General features: G+C 34.9%; 2 protein-coding genes across 4 annotated transcripts; one reads left to right on the forward strand and one right to left on the reverse strand.

Moving 5' to 3' along the window:
- Positions 1–397: 397 nt before the first annotated feature.
- On the reverse strand, positions 398–6633 carry LOC140971361 (uncharacterized). Of its 3 annotated transcripts, none has more exons than XM_073433591.1 (5): positions 6150–6633; positions 3767–3902; positions 1463–1683; positions 1054–1185; positions 398–701 (listed from the first exon to the last, which is right to left on the reverse strand). In XM_073433591.1, exons 1-5 carry the CDS (start codon positions 6351–6353, stop codon positions 615–617), a joined length of 780 nt encoding a protein of 259 aa, XP_073289692.1. In that variant the 5' UTR covers positions 6354–6633; the 3' UTR covers positions 398–614. The 3 variants fall into 3 exon arrangements, with proteins under 3 accessions (XP_073289692.1, XP_073289691.1, XP_073289690.1); XM_073433590.1 differs by having other exon boundaries at positions 1054–1227; positions 1463–1677; positions 6150–6632; XM_073433589.1 differs by having other exon boundaries at positions 1054–1227; positions 6150–6631.
- A 2280-nt stretch (positions 6634–8913) lies between these two features.
- On the forward strand, positions 8914–17966 carry LOC140971362 (uncharacterized). Its single transcript, XM_073433592.1, has 15 exons — positions 8914–9095; positions 9286–9459; positions 9614–9665; positions 9760–9867; positions 10763–10847; positions 11984–12038; positions 12218–12586; positions 13329–13388; positions 14587–14685; positions 14788–14898; positions 15879–15950; positions 16075–16191; positions 16306–16455; positions 16940–17040; positions 17546–17966. The coding sequence occupies exons 1-15, from the start codon at positions 9033–9035 to the stop codon at positions 17871–17873; spliced, it is 1944 nt and encodes a 647-aa protein (XP_073289693.1). The 5' UTR covers positions 8914–9032; the 3' UTR covers positions 17874–17966.
- The last annotated feature ends 136 nt before the right edge of the window (positions 17967–18102 follow it).

Here is an 18102-nt window from a genome sequence, read left to right on the forward strand (position 1 = left end):
AGGTTAGGGTATCCACATTACACACACAACTAGGATTTATGTTAAAATTGTTAATTATCTCGAGTCGGGTCGGTCGGGTTTTATTGGTATGACTTTATAAAGGAAACTTCATACCTTTCAAAAAAAAAGAAAAAAAATCACAAATATCTTTTAAAATAGGAGAAGTTGGTGAAAAATCCCCAAACAAAATATTTCTTTGGGTTCACTCCCTACCCACAAAATTGTGGTACTATGTCATACAAAATGTGGTACACTTCATGTGGAAATGTGGTACACTTCATATGGAAATGTGTTACTAAAAAAGTAACCATGGACTGAACACAAAAAAAATCGACGGCTGGGGACTGAAGGCCAATTTCTCGTTTAAAATAAACTCAATCCCAATCAAAGCAAAGGCTCCCAGTAATGATCAAATTCAATTGAAATAGGGATGAAATGTTGCAAGTTTGAGAAGTTCTGATGGACAGACGCCACAGATGAATATACAGCAAATAAAAAGGCCTCACACAAACTAGACACTAAAACCGAAGACAAATGCACACCTCGATAAAATCACGAAGTTATTTATTATACCAGGAAACCACGTTACAATCGAACCCCGGGTTCCTCATTTGCTAAAACACATCCGGGTGGAACCGTCCAGATATCGAGTTGCTTTGTTGAGCTTGTTTAAGGTGCATTGCAAGGGCATAGTTGTTCACCTGATGAACATACATAACACGGTATGATGATATGCCTGACTGAGATCCAAATATGTTGTTTAGTAGCGCTATGTAGAAAGAAGCAGACCCACCCGGAGCTTTTGATTAGTTGGAATTATTGTCGAAATAGCAACCACTCACTTGACCTTTTTAAGTAAACAAAGTCGATTTCTAGATTTAATTTACAATATTAGGCCGAAAAAAAAGCTGTAGCTAAGGCATGATTTAGTGTCATGTACTTTCTTCTGTTAGTTTCCATGCAGTCGGACTTAAGTAAGGAGATAAGAAAAAGACCTCAACACCCCAATGAATTAAAACACACAATTTCACAAGTTTAGCCCAAGAATCTGACCTCAAGCGTCCTCAGCTGCTCCTGGTACTGCGACACTAGCTGTTTCAGCTGATGCAACTCCCGGCCCATTTCCTCAAACTCTTTTTGGCGCTCGTGTTGGATTGACACTGCTCGCTTCAAAATAGTATTTTCCTGTGTGAACGCTTCCAGCTGTTGCTTTAGAATAATGTTCTCCTATAAAGTTTAATTAACAGATTTAAAAATTAAAAAGCAAGAATACATAACTTCAAATCACGCATGCGGGGGAAAAATTAGAGAAGATTGATACGATACCATCAAATGGGGAAAGAAAGAAAAGAAAATTAGATGGGGAACTGACATCCCTTGAATAAACACATTTTCGGCATTATCAATATTATCAATGGGACTCTGTACAGTAGGTTTTCAAGCAATAAATTACAGAATATACCTTCTGAAAGCTCTGGGCAGCTTCTGCAGTTGCATTTGCACAAATAGACTTCTCCAAGGACTCAAGGGCTCGCGACACGCGTTCTTTAGCATCCTCTACATTTGAAGCTCCTGTGACCTCTCTAACCAAGAGCTCGACCCACTCTGTACCATCTGCGGAGAGATTGCTTCCAGCAGGCAGTTCCTTCCTTGGAGCAGTCTCCACATTATTTGCCACTGTACCTTATGTTACGGAACAAAACATAATCAAGCCAAAATACATCAATATTCGATCTTCAAATTTCTGAAAAATATATTAATAAAATTAAAGTGGGCAATAACTTCTCGTAAGCAATCGGCTCTACAAATAGTACTTAACTAAATGTAAAAGGAAAGCACCAAAATATCAATAAAATGACTAAAGCTTACAAAGACATTGACACTATGTCGTGAACTGTTACATGAAAACTCACAAGCTATGTTCAGTATGAAGATGGCAAGAGTAACTGAATAGAACCAAAAATTTAAATCTTCTCAGCTTCAAAAGATTTCTTCAATACATTTCAGCATTCAGCGATGATTTTTTGGGTATGATAATTCTCAATATCCTGTAACATTGCCTGAAAATGTTGAAATTCATTTTAAGAATTGCGACCGGTTTTGCAATATGTGCCAAGACGAGATAAGGCCATGGAATCATCTCAGTGAGATGGAAAGAATTTAAAACTTAGGCTGAAAAATGGAGGTAACACGAGAAAGGGACCAAAACAGAGATGGCCGGTGATGAAAATAAAAAAGAAATGAAACGCGATAGAGCTATTTTGTTGTGCACACAAAGAACTCTAGGTCTTGGAGAATGAGGTCGTCGAATGCTCTTTAGTTGGAAGAGGGGACCCAGCTATGACTACCAACTCCAGGAGAAATGAGCACTCCTGGGTGATGCATCAATTTCACAGTTCCTACACCATTTTAAATATTCCTTACAGGGGTAGACAACCATCCTGGGAACCTTAGGACCAGGAGATCCGTCAGCCTTCTATAAGGTGCCCAGCAGAGACAGCTCTATGAGAAGATATACCTTCAGATTACCAGCTATTTTTCCACAAAAAAAAAAACTTAAGCTTAAATACCCTTATAAGCAGCTTGAGAGTCCAGAAAGAAATGGAACATAAGAGAAGATCAATCAGAAATCAGGTACAAGTTTATAAGCAATTTATGATCTGAATTCAGTTTCCTGAGAGCTTTGAACATATAATCCGTGTTCTTAATTCAAAAATTTCCTAAAATTTTTCTGCTTCATGTGAAATTTTGATGAATGAAGTATGTGGGAGAAATAGTACCTCAAAATCAGTGTAAGTAATTTTACCAAAAGAAATTTCTGTAGAAATTTTAGTTTTACCCAAAAGCTAATTATTGACAATTTATGCCTCGTATGGTCGGAAAAAACACCGACAAGAAAGAATTGACCAATTTCAAAGTTCATAATTTTAAGCAACGCGATACATAAAAGTCTTTGTATTACGTAAAAGAATTGTGCAATTTCGAAGTTCCTAATTAAATTAAACTAACCTGTGTTATGTGGACTAAAAATTATATGTGTCAACAAAAAATTATTAAGCTTTTTCCCTATGGTAAACTATTCGCTCTCTTTGCCTCCGCTTTCCAAAAACAACTTTTACTAGGTAATTCATGACTTATTACACCAGCCTTTAAACCATGACATTGAAGCACCATTGACGTGATATCAAAGATAAGATAACAGAAGTATGTCACTCGTCCGGGATTACAGAACAGGAAACGGCTTTTTTTCCCCACTAACCTGCATCACATAAAATTAGATGCTAGATGAAATTACTTGTCGATTGCAGGAGCTGATGCAAAAAACAAGGAGTAAGCATAAATGATGTAAAAAAATCATAAAGTGCCCCCAAGGTGCTAGATGGTTATAAACATAGAGAATAACAAGCTTGAAAGTGACATCTTTGAAGCATTTTTTGAAAGATAGGATCCACTCAACTGAGAAGTAGATACAGTTGCGCAAAAATCAATTATGAAAAATGATAGGCCGTGTGAATATCGAAACAGTGGACTGCGTCAGACTATAGAATGTCAGAGAATTCCATAACGGCCACCATATCTAATAAACATTTAGGCAACCAAAATATTTTTAACATTTTTTACCGGGGTGATTTATTATGGATCTGGTAATATGCAAAAATTAATTGATCCATGCCTAAAAAAACAGCAACTGACGCAATAAGAATATATCATTTAATGAAGTACCATAAGGAGAGACTTTTAATAAGGATGCCAAAAGTAGAAAAACCTTGAAACGAAAATTGAGCGTTAATGCTCTGGGTAACATTAGATGCTATCGTTGCCGTACTCAAATGAAGATCATTTAATCTTTTGATAGCAGAATCCAGATTGTCACCGGATTCTTCAAGGACTTTCTCCAGAAACTGCGAATCAAAAGCATTCGTAATTGATTGATTAGTCCAACACCACCAAAAATAGCGAAGGATAACAAATGATCAACTAATCCATCTATAGAAGTTCCAATTGAGATATATTACACAAATTCCACATAAAAAACTAGTGAGCTTACACCCACTCATAGGGAACCAAAAAATCATACCTACTTTGGCGTGTCACAGCAAAGCATAATGAAATTCAAAAACAAAAAATCTAAAATCGATGCCTAACATAGCAATTTTATGTCACAAGAGTTATTTAGCATTGGAGATTCCTCTACCAATGGTGCAACAGTTGAAGAAACAACGGTGGTCCCTGGATTAATAAGGTGAGTACTGTGAAACATCTTGGCAGTGATTGGATACTTTTTTCTGGGTTTAAGAAAATTTTTTGGAGAATAATCTTGGGGAATGGTTTCATGGGATGAAAAATGGAGGTTTTGAGTTGCTTTACATGGGAAAATGTTTTGCCACATAGTCATGATTTTATATGGTGGGAATTAGTAGACAATATGTGTAATCATATTTGTGCAAATAATTACAAGAAATGAGGTTTTTTTTAAATTTAAAAATATTGTTAAGCTAGAATCTCATACAAAATAAAGAATTTTTGAGAAAGGTTGAAAATTTGAATTACAAGCGATAATTATGTTGGGACGTATGAAAACGTGTTTTGGAAAGGGAGAGAAAGTGAGATGCTAATGTTTGTTTAATTTGGGGAGTGGAAAGTTGGTTTCCAAGATCGGAACCACATAGAATGGTCAAATTTTTAGTGCAGTCTGGCCTCAAAGAAAATATATTTATACCAAAAGCCGTTTTAGTAATTTGAACTCTCCAACTCTTTCCATTAAATGGAAAGAGATATTGAAAACCAACCTTATAACAGATAATCCAATGACCTCTTATTAGATCATTGCACTTCATAAAATATATAAATATAAGCCTCATACCCACACCAAACAAATCTAGATGCCAGATAAGACATTCGGATAGTCGTACATGTAAGAAAGTAGTAAACAGATTTGGTAAGTAACAAAAAAATTGAAATCTCTTTTTATAACTACAAGCAGGCTTTCACTAGGATACGATTCTATGAGCAAAATATCCTATCTTGCAACCTTATGTAGCAATTTTACTTAATTGCAATACCACATCAATGAGGTGTATAAATTCAAAATATTCAACTATTTTTCAGACGCACTGCAGCAATTGACCATCCAACAACTCCTACATTTGGCAATGAAAACTCTAAATCAGACAAAACCTTGCATCTGTATCCTATTAATATAAGGATACCAAATCAAGAAATTCCTCCTATATTCAGGAACTGAAAATTCCAGATGACTTGCGAAAAATGTGTGACCTCTGACAATTCCCAGCTTGCCATGGTATTTTGCTATCGTCAATATAGAAATGTGAATGGTCTTCCAAAGGTTTTGATGCATTTCATGAACTTTATTTCAAAAACAAGCAGGATTTTACTTTTAATGCCGCACCCAGAATTTCAAGGATAAACAAAATGCCACTTAGTATAATTCAGGGGAGTGGGGACAGTATAAGCATTAAGCAATCTATGGTCCTTAAAAACAAGTACCATTGCTGTGGAAGACAAAAATGACTATCCAAATGGCGATCTAAGTAAGATCCAAGAAGGGGAATGGGGTGTCATCAGAAGGCACAAGTTTTAAAGTAATATGAACATGACACTGAAGATAACCACTGTAGTCCTCGAGCAATTTGAGCTGTTAATTTTTCACTTCACATTCTGCACCTTTGCTGAAAGTAGTTCATGCAAGAGCTGGTAAATACATTTAAAAATGAAAGCTATTCACTGTCGCTGTACTGAACTTCTATCTTCTTCAACTTTTCTCAGTCATCTGTCTTCCTTATATTTTCAGGGAACAAGTAGCACACTCATAACTAAACAGGATGAATATTCTCCCCTTCATTTATTAAACATGATCAAACCCAGTTGCAAATATGCAAAGTCCATAAGAAACGCACGGGTAACAGTGAGGCACAAATGGTATTACATTTCAAACTCTTGATCTCGGAAAATCAATAAATACTGCTGATCAATTATCAAATTTAAAAGGGCTCTATGCGAATCTATCATCTAATGCAACCAAAAATTAGAAATAACATATAAGAATTCGAAAAGCTCAAAATCTAAAAATCAGGAAGAGGATCTTCAAAATCAATAGCTGAATAAATAAATAAAGAAATAAAAAAGACCTGCTTTTCCATATCAGGAAAAAGAGTAAAAAGACGATCGATCGGTAAATATGTATCAGAGACCACGCAGTTGAAAGCGGCAGGCCTCGGCGGAGAGAAATTCCGGGAAGGAGATGAAGAACAGCGGATTCTCTTGGCGACTGGCGGCGACGACGGCGACTCCTCGAAGAAATTCGATCTCTTCCCGCACACTATGGCAGACATGTTTCGCCAAAAACACAGAAAAATCCTTCCACTACTCGGTCTCCAATCTCTCCAACACCACTTTTCTCATGCAGAATCACCGAAAAATTATCTTTAATACGGATTCGAAGGAGTGATTATTGATTCCCGTCAATAATACGGGAATCGAATCATTCGGTTCCCCGATTCATAATATAATCGCTGTTGCTGTACAATTATTAAAATTCAAATAAATTTCCCCAATTCATTTCTATAATTTCTTCTCCGATCTCTGATTTTTTTGTGTCTGTCCGCGCATTTCTATGGCGGATTTATCATATTATAGTGATTAGGGTGGTCATTGGCTGACAGGGTTGTGACCGTAACTATGAACCACCAAAGGCCACGTGTAAGTTGCCTGTTTTTTTTAGCGAATTTATCCATTTATTATAATTTTAATTTTATTCAGTTTGTTTGTTTTTTTTTTTAAAAAAAACATTTATTCAGTTGTTTGTGTGTGTTAAATGTTGGTTAATTGTGATTTTAAATAATCTTCAAATGACGAAACGACAATCCAAAATTAGGTTATTTCTCAGTCGGTTTGATCTGTGTAATTTAATTTGATTTTTTCAATTTTCGATTTTAAAAATATATAATCCAATATCTAAACCGTTTTCTTTCGTTTTAGTTCATATTTTTGTAAAAAACTGTTCTGTTATTTCGATTCTGTTTATTCAGTTTTGAAAATTTATTTAAATTAATAAAAATTAACTAAATAAAAATTAACAAAAATGTTATTAATTCACTATCTATTATTTCATAAAATATATAATCTAATAAAAATATAAATTAAAATTATTAATCTAATTAATCAGTTTCTCCAATTGGATTGGTTTTGACTTTTGACATATATAATCCGAATCTAACTTCATAAACTTCGGTTTTAACGATTATATTAAAATTAAACATTCAAATTTGGCTTTGGTTTATTTGATTTGAATTTACAATTTTTTTGAGTTTAACCAAAATTTGAGCACCTTATCCAAAAGGTAACTCAATTGGAAAACTTACTATTTATATATATTACTATGGCTACGTTTGATTTGGAGGATAAAATAAACTAATGATTAGTATGTAAATGATAAAAAAAAAATGATTGTGATAGAAATGTAATATATAATGTAAAATTGTATTATGTTTGGTATGATTTTTAAGTGTGGGATAATTTTGAATTTTTTGATAAAATGACAAAATCGCCCTTCTTCTTCCATTCCGGCGGCGGTGGGGTTGGCCGGAGGTCGTCGGCGGCTGGCGGTGGTCGGCCGGAATCTGCGGCGGTGGTCGGCCGGAAGCGACGGCGGCGGTAAGCGGAGATGGTCGGCCGCGATCGGCGGCGGCCAACGGTTGCCGGTGGATGGTCGGTAGAAGGAAGTGGTGGTGAGTTTGAATCTAGAAGAAGGATAAAATTGGAAAAATAGGATGAATTAAGATTGGGATAAATAATCCTAGGGGGTGAAGAGGTATTATTTTAACCTACTTAATATAACCTTATCATTCATAGGAATGATTGACTTGGTTAAATAATCACGCGTACCAAACGAGGGATAAGGTGAGTTAAAAAAATAAACCCACCTTATCACATGAACCAAACGCCCCCTATATATACTAGCATCACTACAGACATATCTATATAATACATACATATATATATATATATAAATATTTCAGTATTGTCAACTTTTGTGATTAGCTCGTAGAATATGTGTGATATATTTTGTTGTGGAACATGATATTATAAACATCTATATAGTATAGAATTTGAGAAATATGACACTTATAAAAATCGATATAGTCATATGATAATTTAAAAGTTCAACATGGTAATATGAGAATTATCAAAATCAAAACTTGATAAAGACCAAATGAAAAATTAATATATTGGTTGTGTCAAGAGACCATGCAATTTTTATATATAGTAATTATAATATACATATATGTATGTAGTTTTGATATGTTGTCTATCAATCATGTCCACATCTTGTATTCATACATTTAACAGATGAGTGACACCTCATTAGTGAACATAAAAAGTTAGTAAACAGTATATAAAAACTATACATATCCTAAATAACACATTGAGTTTTTATTCATAGAAAATTCTAATTATCAATATAACTAGTAGATCATGAACACGTATTGTGTACTTGCGTGTGTAAATAAACTTTCTTAAGTGATGAGAAGCCCATGATAAGTTTTCACCCCTAGTCTACCTTTTTTCTCACGTCCGATGAAAAACAAGAAGAACACGAGATAATTAATTTATCATTTAGATATCTCTTATATATCAAAATAGCGTAAATATTGTGTTTTAATAAATGAATTTGAGAAGATGAAATTCAAATTTGTTGATTTTAAATTTCTCAACTGCTTAGATGAAAAAAACTGAAATTTCAAATATATATTATATCAAATTATTCTTAAATTTATGTTTCAAATATTTCAATCCAAACATAAGAATATTATGTCAAAAATAAATGAAAAAACAAAATATCTATTTAATTTAGCTTGTGTAAAAAAAAAATAGCAATTGTGATCACTATCTTCGAGCGCGTGGCCGTGAAACTAGAAACACCCCGCCTCGTTCTCTCTCTTCCTTCGCCTACAAGTAAATCAACCATATATTCAGTGTCTCCCCCATCTCACACAGATACATTAGCGGCTATGCACGAAACGGAAGTCCATGATTTGTCAGATGATGCAGATTATGCTGCATCGATTCAACAGGTAATTAATTTACACAGGCGTCGTTTTCTCATTCTTTGTTTGATGGTGCATGATTGTTGTAGAAGGTTTGGCGATTGACGTAGGACTTGAATTGGATCATGATCAGTTTCTTTGTCCATTTGAGATATGGATCGCTTAATTGTATGCAGGAATTTCACGATATTCGTTTGTACTCTGTTTTTGTGATTAGGGTTCTGGTGTCGTGAACCGGAGTGGTAGCGGTAAACGAAGCTCATCTAATGACTTGGATGGTGCGGAGATTGTATATACAAAGGATAACGTGGCAATTCATCCCACGCAATATGCTTCCGAGAGAATCAGCGGCCGGTTGAAGTTGATCAAGCAAGGGAACTCTCTTTTCATGGTATTGCTTTTTTCTATCTATGTTGGAGAAGGAGTGTCTACTTCTCGGAATTTAGGATTGTTTGACTGTTGTGATGGCTTTTATGTGCGAGCTTTCTTGATGAGCTACTTCATTGTGCTTTAGACTTAGATATGATCTTTTAATTCCTCTGTAGACATGGATTCCTTACAAAGGTCAAAGCTCGAGCGCTAGGTTGTCTGAGAAAGGTCGGGCTTCGGTTAATGTGAATTATGTAACATGGCACAGCACACACATTTACTGAAATTGGTTACTTTAGTTTAATTATGATATGATGTGCAGATAAGAATCTCTACACTATCAGGGCTGTGCCGTTTTCAGATATTCGCTCCATACGTAGACATACTCCGACCCTGGGCTGGCAGTATGTTATAGTAGTTATGTCATCAGGTATTGCTTCTATTTATTGTGTAATGGTACTTTTTGAGCACATATTCTGGCACATGGCTTCTATCTATTTTTCAACTCAAAGATTGCGAGAAAAGTTATTATAATAAATGAAGAATAAGTAGTGGTGTAATAATTGTGTTTGAACAGTTGATTTGGAATGGTAAGTAAGATGTTGATTTAAAATTTTGAAATAGAAACATCAAAGATACAACTCTTAAGAATTGTGTCCGACACATGTAAATCAGTTGTGTGTGGCTATGATATGTGATGGTGATTAGTGGACCGTGAAAAATGATATATTTAGTGTTACAGAAATGTAAAAATTAAAGTGGATGAGATCAAATCAGAAATGGTTATTATTGTGAAAAGGTTGAGTGTGGAAGATATCAAACAGAAGATCAGGGTCGTCCATTTAAGATAGTGCGCACATCTAAATGACGATTTCAGACATTTATGAATTGTTATTATTATGATTATGACGAAGTCAGGAAATAGAAAGTTTGTCCATGAGCAAAAGTGACCGAGCCATAATTAACTAGAGATAAAGTTAAGTTGTCTTTATTGAATTGGGGATAATTTAGACTATAATTTGGGAATAGCACATTGAAGACAGGTAATCCATGTAGTCTATCCTAACTATTGGGATCAATGCTTGTAATTGTATGATGATAATATTGTCTATTCACTCGTGTTGTAATTCTAAATTATGATTGATTGTCATTTACTTTTTTGTAAATATGTGTCAAATTGTTTTTATAATGCCATAAATTTCATAGATGTCATCATGTACTGTTCGCTGAAGCAGCTTTACGCATGGGTTATTTTATATCGTATATATTTCCATCATGACGTTAATTGTTACCCATCATATCTCAATCTCCTATAACAATTTCAGGACTAGCTTTTCCTCCTCTTTATTTCTACAATGGAGGAGTCAGAGAATTTATAACAACTGCTAAGCAGCACGTTGTCCTTGTGAGGTAAGTATGCTGTAGCTTTTTTAACATAATAAAAGCAATTATGTCTATCTATCCTTAAGCATTCAAATGGCTCCATTATATGCATTACCAATGGTTTTCTGGGTGTAGCGTCTATCCAAAAGGACCACAGCCAAAATAATTTATTTATCGGTTGCATTCGCTGCTCTTTCTGGAATTTTCCATAAACAACAGCTCCTGTAGAAATTTTCCCAAGAGCTGCTGGAGTCTGAAAGCATGCAATGCCTGGCTTTTTTCTCTATTTCAATAGCTTACCATGGAATGTTCAATTTGCTTCTTCCTATGAACAGAAGTTCATACCTTAATAGTGAAGAAATGGAATGAAGAGTTGTATCTATAAGTCTGTATGACACTCTATATATTTTGTTATAAAAGCCACATAATAAAATCGAACTTGCTATGGAGCTAATTTTATCTGGTAACTCTGTCAGTTTTCTAGTACTCAAATCTTTGATTTCTCGTTGATAATCAGTGTAATAATGGTTTAGATATAAGATATATCGAGTTAAAATTTGAATTGATTTTGGATACTGGCTAAATACTCAAGGAATACGGATTATGTTATCCAGGATTTTCTTTAGATCAGTAGCTGATGTTGACCAAAAGGGCTCGATAACGGGAAATGATTGGGGAAAACTGTCATTTTGAGGTTTTGCCAGTTTTTTGCGAATAATTATATTAACTATTCAATTAAACTGCATACCATTATTTTATGTGCTGTTGAAATTCTTATATGAAGAAAAATAATACAAATTGTATTGTTGACTGCACGTTAGAAGTTTATAGTTCATCTTAATGTAGATAAATGATGGAAGTAAATAATACAAGGAGAAGGGATGAGAAGCAAAGTGTTGATATAAATTATCTTTCCTCTACTATGTTTGAGAAGCTTAAAAAAAGATAAATTTTTGTTGGATGGAAAACAGAGATTTTATTGTAATGTATTACACTTTTCCATGTTAAAATAGATATTTTACTGCATTTGTGAATTTTATTTTTCTAAAACAGAATAAAAAATTAGAATTTCTCCATCATATTGGTTGATGTACAATATGTAAGCATTTTTTTTGGGTTTGATTTGCTTGTCGATAGACGCTAATTTGATAATACATTTCTAGGTCAGCAGAAGATGCAAATGTTTTTCTTGTGAATGATTTTCAAAATCCTCTCCAGGTAATTGGAATTTTGAAATGCTTAATGTGTTCTTTATCCGAACAAGATAGTCAAAGCAGTAGGTTGAATTCCACCCCCCCCCCCCCTCCTTATGTCTCAGCCTGTTAATGACTCAAAATGGCGTACACAATTACCATTAATCAGGCTGATAGATAAATAGCAATCTTTTGCTTTTACAGCGAACTCTGTCTTCCTTGGAACTTCCTATGGCTGTTTCTGTTGCAAATGCCCCATCCCCAGCTCTTGCTGCTAGTGAATTTCCCTCAAGTGCTCATCAAGAAAATGATGTTGACAGTTATCAGCAAAATGGTCGACAAAGGCAGAAACATCATGATCCCGCTCGGGACCTTTCAATACAAGTCCTGGAGAAATTCTCACTTGTCACTAGATTTGCTCGAGAAACAACTTCCCAGCTCTTTTGGGATGGTCATATTGATGGCGTTTCCATTAATGATGGGAGGAAACCTGATCAGTCTTTTTCAGATCATCACCCTATCACAGCATCTAATGAATCCAAAAAAGTTACTGTAGCACCTGATCCATTGGAGGTAATGCATCATTTATCCGTTCCACTCTTTCACAGTTTCCTAGAAACTCAACTTTAGTGGATCCGAGTTAGTGCAATGTAACCATGAAGAATTCCTTATTTGGTTAAATGTTCCTTTTTGGAGATATATCTAGGAGGATTCCATGGAGGCATAAATGATGTTTGATTCTTGAATTTGTAATGTAGTTCTTTGACAATCAATAATTCTGCATAAAGCTTGCATACTATCTTACGGCAGCTATTGGCTCGGACTTGGCCAATGCATATTCCCTTGATAGAGTCGTGTTTCATTATGAAAAGGAGGATCGCTTGTATAAGACTTACCTGTTGGAAATTTCATGGTTTCCTGGCATTTTTTTTTTTATCATTGATTCTGGGTGAGAGATTACTGTCCAGAGATACCGCCTAGTGCTATCAAATTAGAATGTCCAAATCTCCCAGTTTGGTTCCAATCATACAGATAACCTTGTCTAGGAAATTAATTTTGTGAGGATGCAACCATCAATTTGGCAATAATTGAGCTTGCATTTGTAAGGAGGTATGTATTAGGATTTTTGGTTTTGTTAATGTCTTCTTTCAACTTTATTTTATTGGTATGACTCATCTTTTAACTAAATTGTTCTCCTTTTCTTCATTGAATGTTCAGTGTTTACTTAATGGGGAGCATAGTGAATTATTTGTTTGTATTTCCAGTAGATATGTTTTCTTTCGCCCTTTTATTTAGACCATTTTTTTCTTGACAGTTTGATAAATTATCGCTAGCATGGGGAAAACCACGTCAGCCACCATTGGGGCATGAAGAGGTACATGACATTTTTTGGTCTTGCCTATGAGCATGGTTCTATGTTCTGCGATCGTTTATTTTTGTTTGTGAATAATCTCTTCTTATAATTCCTTTGTGCCTTTTGATTTTTTTTATTGAGTTGATTTTCCAAAATAGTCGAGGCATGACATGAATAGCCTCTGGTAAAACATAGCAGTTACTTCGTAACTGCAACACACAAGTATTTTAGTATATTCCCTTTCTTGTGCATGAACCAAAAATGGTGTTATCTTGTACATACTAGTGTTCAGAATAAAAACTGAAGTTGCATGCATTTTGTGCTATTTGTTATAGTCGCATGTGTAGGTAGAGATGTGCGTATATCGGGTTTATTGGATTTTTGTCCTGATTGAGTTAATTGGATTATATCGGATAACTCTGATTCATTAATATAGGTACTCATGCAATCAAAATATGAACATATTTACAGTCCACAAGTATTTTTCAAATATGTATTTTCTTGTAAGCTTATTGTGTAAGCTACTCTAATTTAATTGCCAAGTAATCAGTGCTTAAAAACTCTAAAAATACTGAGTACCAAGTAAATAATGCATTTACGGGGACAAAAATCACCAGGATGAGATTAGATAATTAACCACTTGGCTAAAGAACCGTTCTTTTTAATCCTATATGATGAGAGCTTCTCAGAAATCTGAACTGTGTGTTTTCTGGTATGTAATCCACCACCTTATTCTACAGATTTACAATTAGTATTGGTAAACAATTTGTTAATTAAAGATATTTCTACTGAGTTGCAGAATCTCATTTCTGCCTTTTTTTCTGCCTTTCATCATTCTGCCAGATCGCATGTTTCTTGATAACACGTTTTTTCCGCCTTTCATCATTCTGCCAGATCGCATGTTTCTTGATAACACGGCCGTAAACTGTAACAATGGGCTTTTAATGTCGTAGTCTCACATGATATACCATGTTTTTGAGTGATATCAATGTATCGAAGCTGGCTCCAACAAGATGACACAAAGAAAGAACAGACTTATTGATCGCTCATTAGTCATATCCTATTTTCACTTGATTTTCTATTGGATACGTAATATGTCTGTTATATTCCTTTTTCTCAATGACTTGGACAGCCAGAGTCGGTTATTTTGACTTTCGTAACTAGAAATTTCTGATAATGTATTGCCATCTATAATTGAATAAAAAATATGTACTTGCAGTGGACTACATTCTTGGATTCAGAAGGGCGAGTAATGGATTCACAAGCACTTAGGAAGAGAATCTTCTACGGGGGAGTTGAGCACAATATGCGGAAGGAGGTTCGTGCATTGAAAAAGACATACATGATTGCTTCATTTTGTGTTTTGAATTATAGTTTTGTTTCCTTTTGTGAATGATGTGAATTTTATTATCATTTGCAGGTTTGGACATTTTTATTAGGATACTGTTCATATGATTCAACTTATGCAGAGAGGGAATACCTCACATCAATAAAGAAGACGGAATATGAAACAATTAAAAAACAGTGGCAGGTAAGTTGTTTATATCAGCATTTGTTGCCTTTTTTCCCCGTGATTTTTTCTTAATTATACTGCTGTTTATTGTTTACGGGAACAATTGACCTTTTCTTTTCTTTTCTTTTACATCATCACTTGAACACTGTCTAGTGAGCCTCGGAGTTTGGTTCTTTAGATACTTAATTGAGATTATTTAGCACGTAATTTTTTTTTATATGAAGTGACATATTCACATTACTTGGCCATTTTTGCATCGCAATTGAACTTTCTGATGAAATGTCTATCGATGATAGATATATCATTTTCTCTTATCCATCTCTTGACCCGCATTCCTTCAATGTTGACAGTAATTTATTTATTGCCTGATATCTTCGACATTTTTATCTTATTGTTTGTTGCATTTGTTTAAACTGATTACTTCTGAAATTTGGAGTCAAGATGGGAAAGAGTGATCTAGGGTGGGCCATTGAGATTGGATGGCTCATTTTGCTTTATCATAGCTTGAGGGTCCAATAGAATAACATATCTAATGTGATGTGAAAATGCCTAAGAGGCACGATTCTGTAAGTCTAAAACTGAAGATGGATGTAATGACTGAGACTGGAAAGGACGCACTGGTTTATTTGAGGAATGTTTCTAACTATCTTGGTCTCTTTTTGTTGCGCACCCTCCTTTTTAATGGTAACTACAAAATCCATGTGAATATAATTAGATAGAGATTAAAAAAATTTATAACATAAAATATTAATTCTCTGTTGATCTCTTTATATTTTATTAAACAAAATGCCACTAGCTCTAACAATGATTTAATGCATTAAACTTTGATTTACAAAGTATTAACGTGATGTTGATATAATTAGCAATGTATATACAACATATGAATTCGGTCAATGGTATTCTTTAAGATCTCAATTTTTGTGTTATGTTACATTTTAACAGTTTGCTATTTTAATTTAATGACCTAGCTTAACAGGTTCATGTTTTTCTTTTCTTAGAGCATTTCACCGGAGCAGGCAAAAAGATTTACAAAATTCAGGGAGAGGAAAGGCCTTATCGACAAGGATGTGGTACACTCTACTGGCACACATTTTTCTTGGCTTGTGTATGTGTGTGTTGTGTGTATATATACTATATGTCATGACGTTGCAGGATGCACCACTATTAGTAATTTGTTTTATTTACTACTTGAAGGTGAGGACTGATAGGTCACTCTCATTCTATGATGGCGATGAAAATTCAAATGTGCATCTCTTGCGCGACATTCTGCTGACCTACTCTTTTTACAACTTTGATCTTGGCTATTGCCAGGTAATAATCGGCTTGTATTTTTATCGTTAAGCGGACAATGGCTTGGGAAATCTATTCATGAATGTCATTGTCGTTACACCGATTTGATTCTTAAGCTTTTTGCTTGACTTTCAGGGCATGAGTGATCTTTTATCCCCAATCTTGTTTGTCATGGGTGATGAATCCGAGTCCTTTTGGTGCTTTGTTTCTCTTATGGAACGCCTTGGACCAAATTTCAATCGCGACCAAAGTGGGATGCATTCTCAACTTTTTGCATTATCAAAGGTCCTTTCTCTCTCTTTTACTATATGTTTCTCTACGTCTTTGTGGATTTAGTTTGTTGAATCGTGATCTGTAAACTTAGTTTGTTTCGTGAGATGTAGCTTTGATAGGAGTCTCAGAGCTATATCTGGCTATTGTTGTAAATCTAGTGACATCTGATTGTTTAGGAATATGATCTTGATCAACAGGACAGATGCCTAGACTTGAAGTATGGTTGCCTTGTTTTTCCTCAATTTTCTTTCTTCTTGACATATTTTGTACTCGGATGAGATTTTCTACTTAAAACTGTTTTATGCAGAAGCTGCAAATTTTAATACTTGAAAGAGTTTGAGTTATGGATTTTGCTCTAGTATTTATATTTGCCTCACTTCGCTTCTTATGGTTTCAGATATTTGTTCAATGTTTTTAGTTTAGTTCTGGCGCTATGGCCAATAAATTGGCTCTTCTTTTCGATTTAGTGAGTAAAATGAAATTCTATTTCATGCAGCTGGTCGAGTTGTTGGACAGCCCATTGCATAACTATTTTGCGCAGAATGATTGCTTGAACTATTTCTTCTGTTTTCGCTGGATTCTTATACAGTTTAAGAGGCAAGTGCTACTGCTGCTTTAAATCTTATCTATTTAAAGTTTTTGTTTTATCTCATGAAATTTTCTTACGTACCCCGGATAAAATCCTGAACATTCAAACCTTTGTGTTTACTTTCTCGGATTCTTCAATTTTTTCCATGGTTATGATTACTTTCGTCACTGCTAATTTTTTTCCTCATTTCAGTTAAGTACCTAAATTTCATTTTGGACTCCATTGCGAGAGATCTTAGTAGTGTTCTAGGCGGCCGCCTAATCGCCTTGGCGCTAGATGGTGAGCGGCCGCCTGTCTACCACATACCGTTTTTTAAACACTGGATCTTAGTGTTATCCATGCATCTAAGGAGAGAGAAACTAATAAAGCGAAAGTTAAAGTTTTGGATACACCAGATTGAAGCAACCTTAATCTACAGTTTTTTAACAATCCATATAGTGCAGCGCTTTAACGACATCATAGTGTGGCTGGGTATTCGATTTTGATTGTCAAGTGGGTGACTAATATTTGCAGGGAATTTGAATATGAGAAGACAATGCGTCTGTGGGAGGTACTATGGACCCATTATCCAAATGAGCATCTTCACCTATATGTTTGTGTCGCGATCCTCAAAAGACACCGTGCTATAATAATGGGAGAACAAATGGATTTCGATACACTCCTAAAATTCATCAATGAGCTGAGTGATCGCATTGACCTCGATACAACCCTTAGGGACGCAGAAGCCTTGTGCATACATGCTGGTGAGAATGGTGCGGCTTCTATCCCACCTGGAACTCCACCTTCTCTGCCGCTTGAGGATGCTTCAATATATCCTCAACCAGACGATGATATACTGTAGATGCTTCGTAAATGGACTACTCAAACATGTGAATACATTTGTCGTTGACATTTTGGCATTCGTGTAATTTAGTATTCGAGTTTCTTACTGGAACTGAATTCGCCTTTATTTCTTTGGACTCGATAAATTTTGTTCTAAAGGCAAATATCGGCCATAATAAGTTCATGTATTATTGCTTTCTGCTATCTGGATTTGGCTCATCGGAAGTTTGTGGACCTGATGGGTCTGA

This window comes from Primulina huaijiensis, chromosome 2, assembly GCF_012295235.1.
Source record: "Primulina huaijiensis isolate GDHJ02 chromosome 2, ASM1229523v2, whole genome shotgun sequence".
NCBI lineage: Eukaryota > Viridiplantae > Streptophyta > Magnoliopsida > Lamiales > Gesneriaceae > Primulina > Primulina huaijiensis.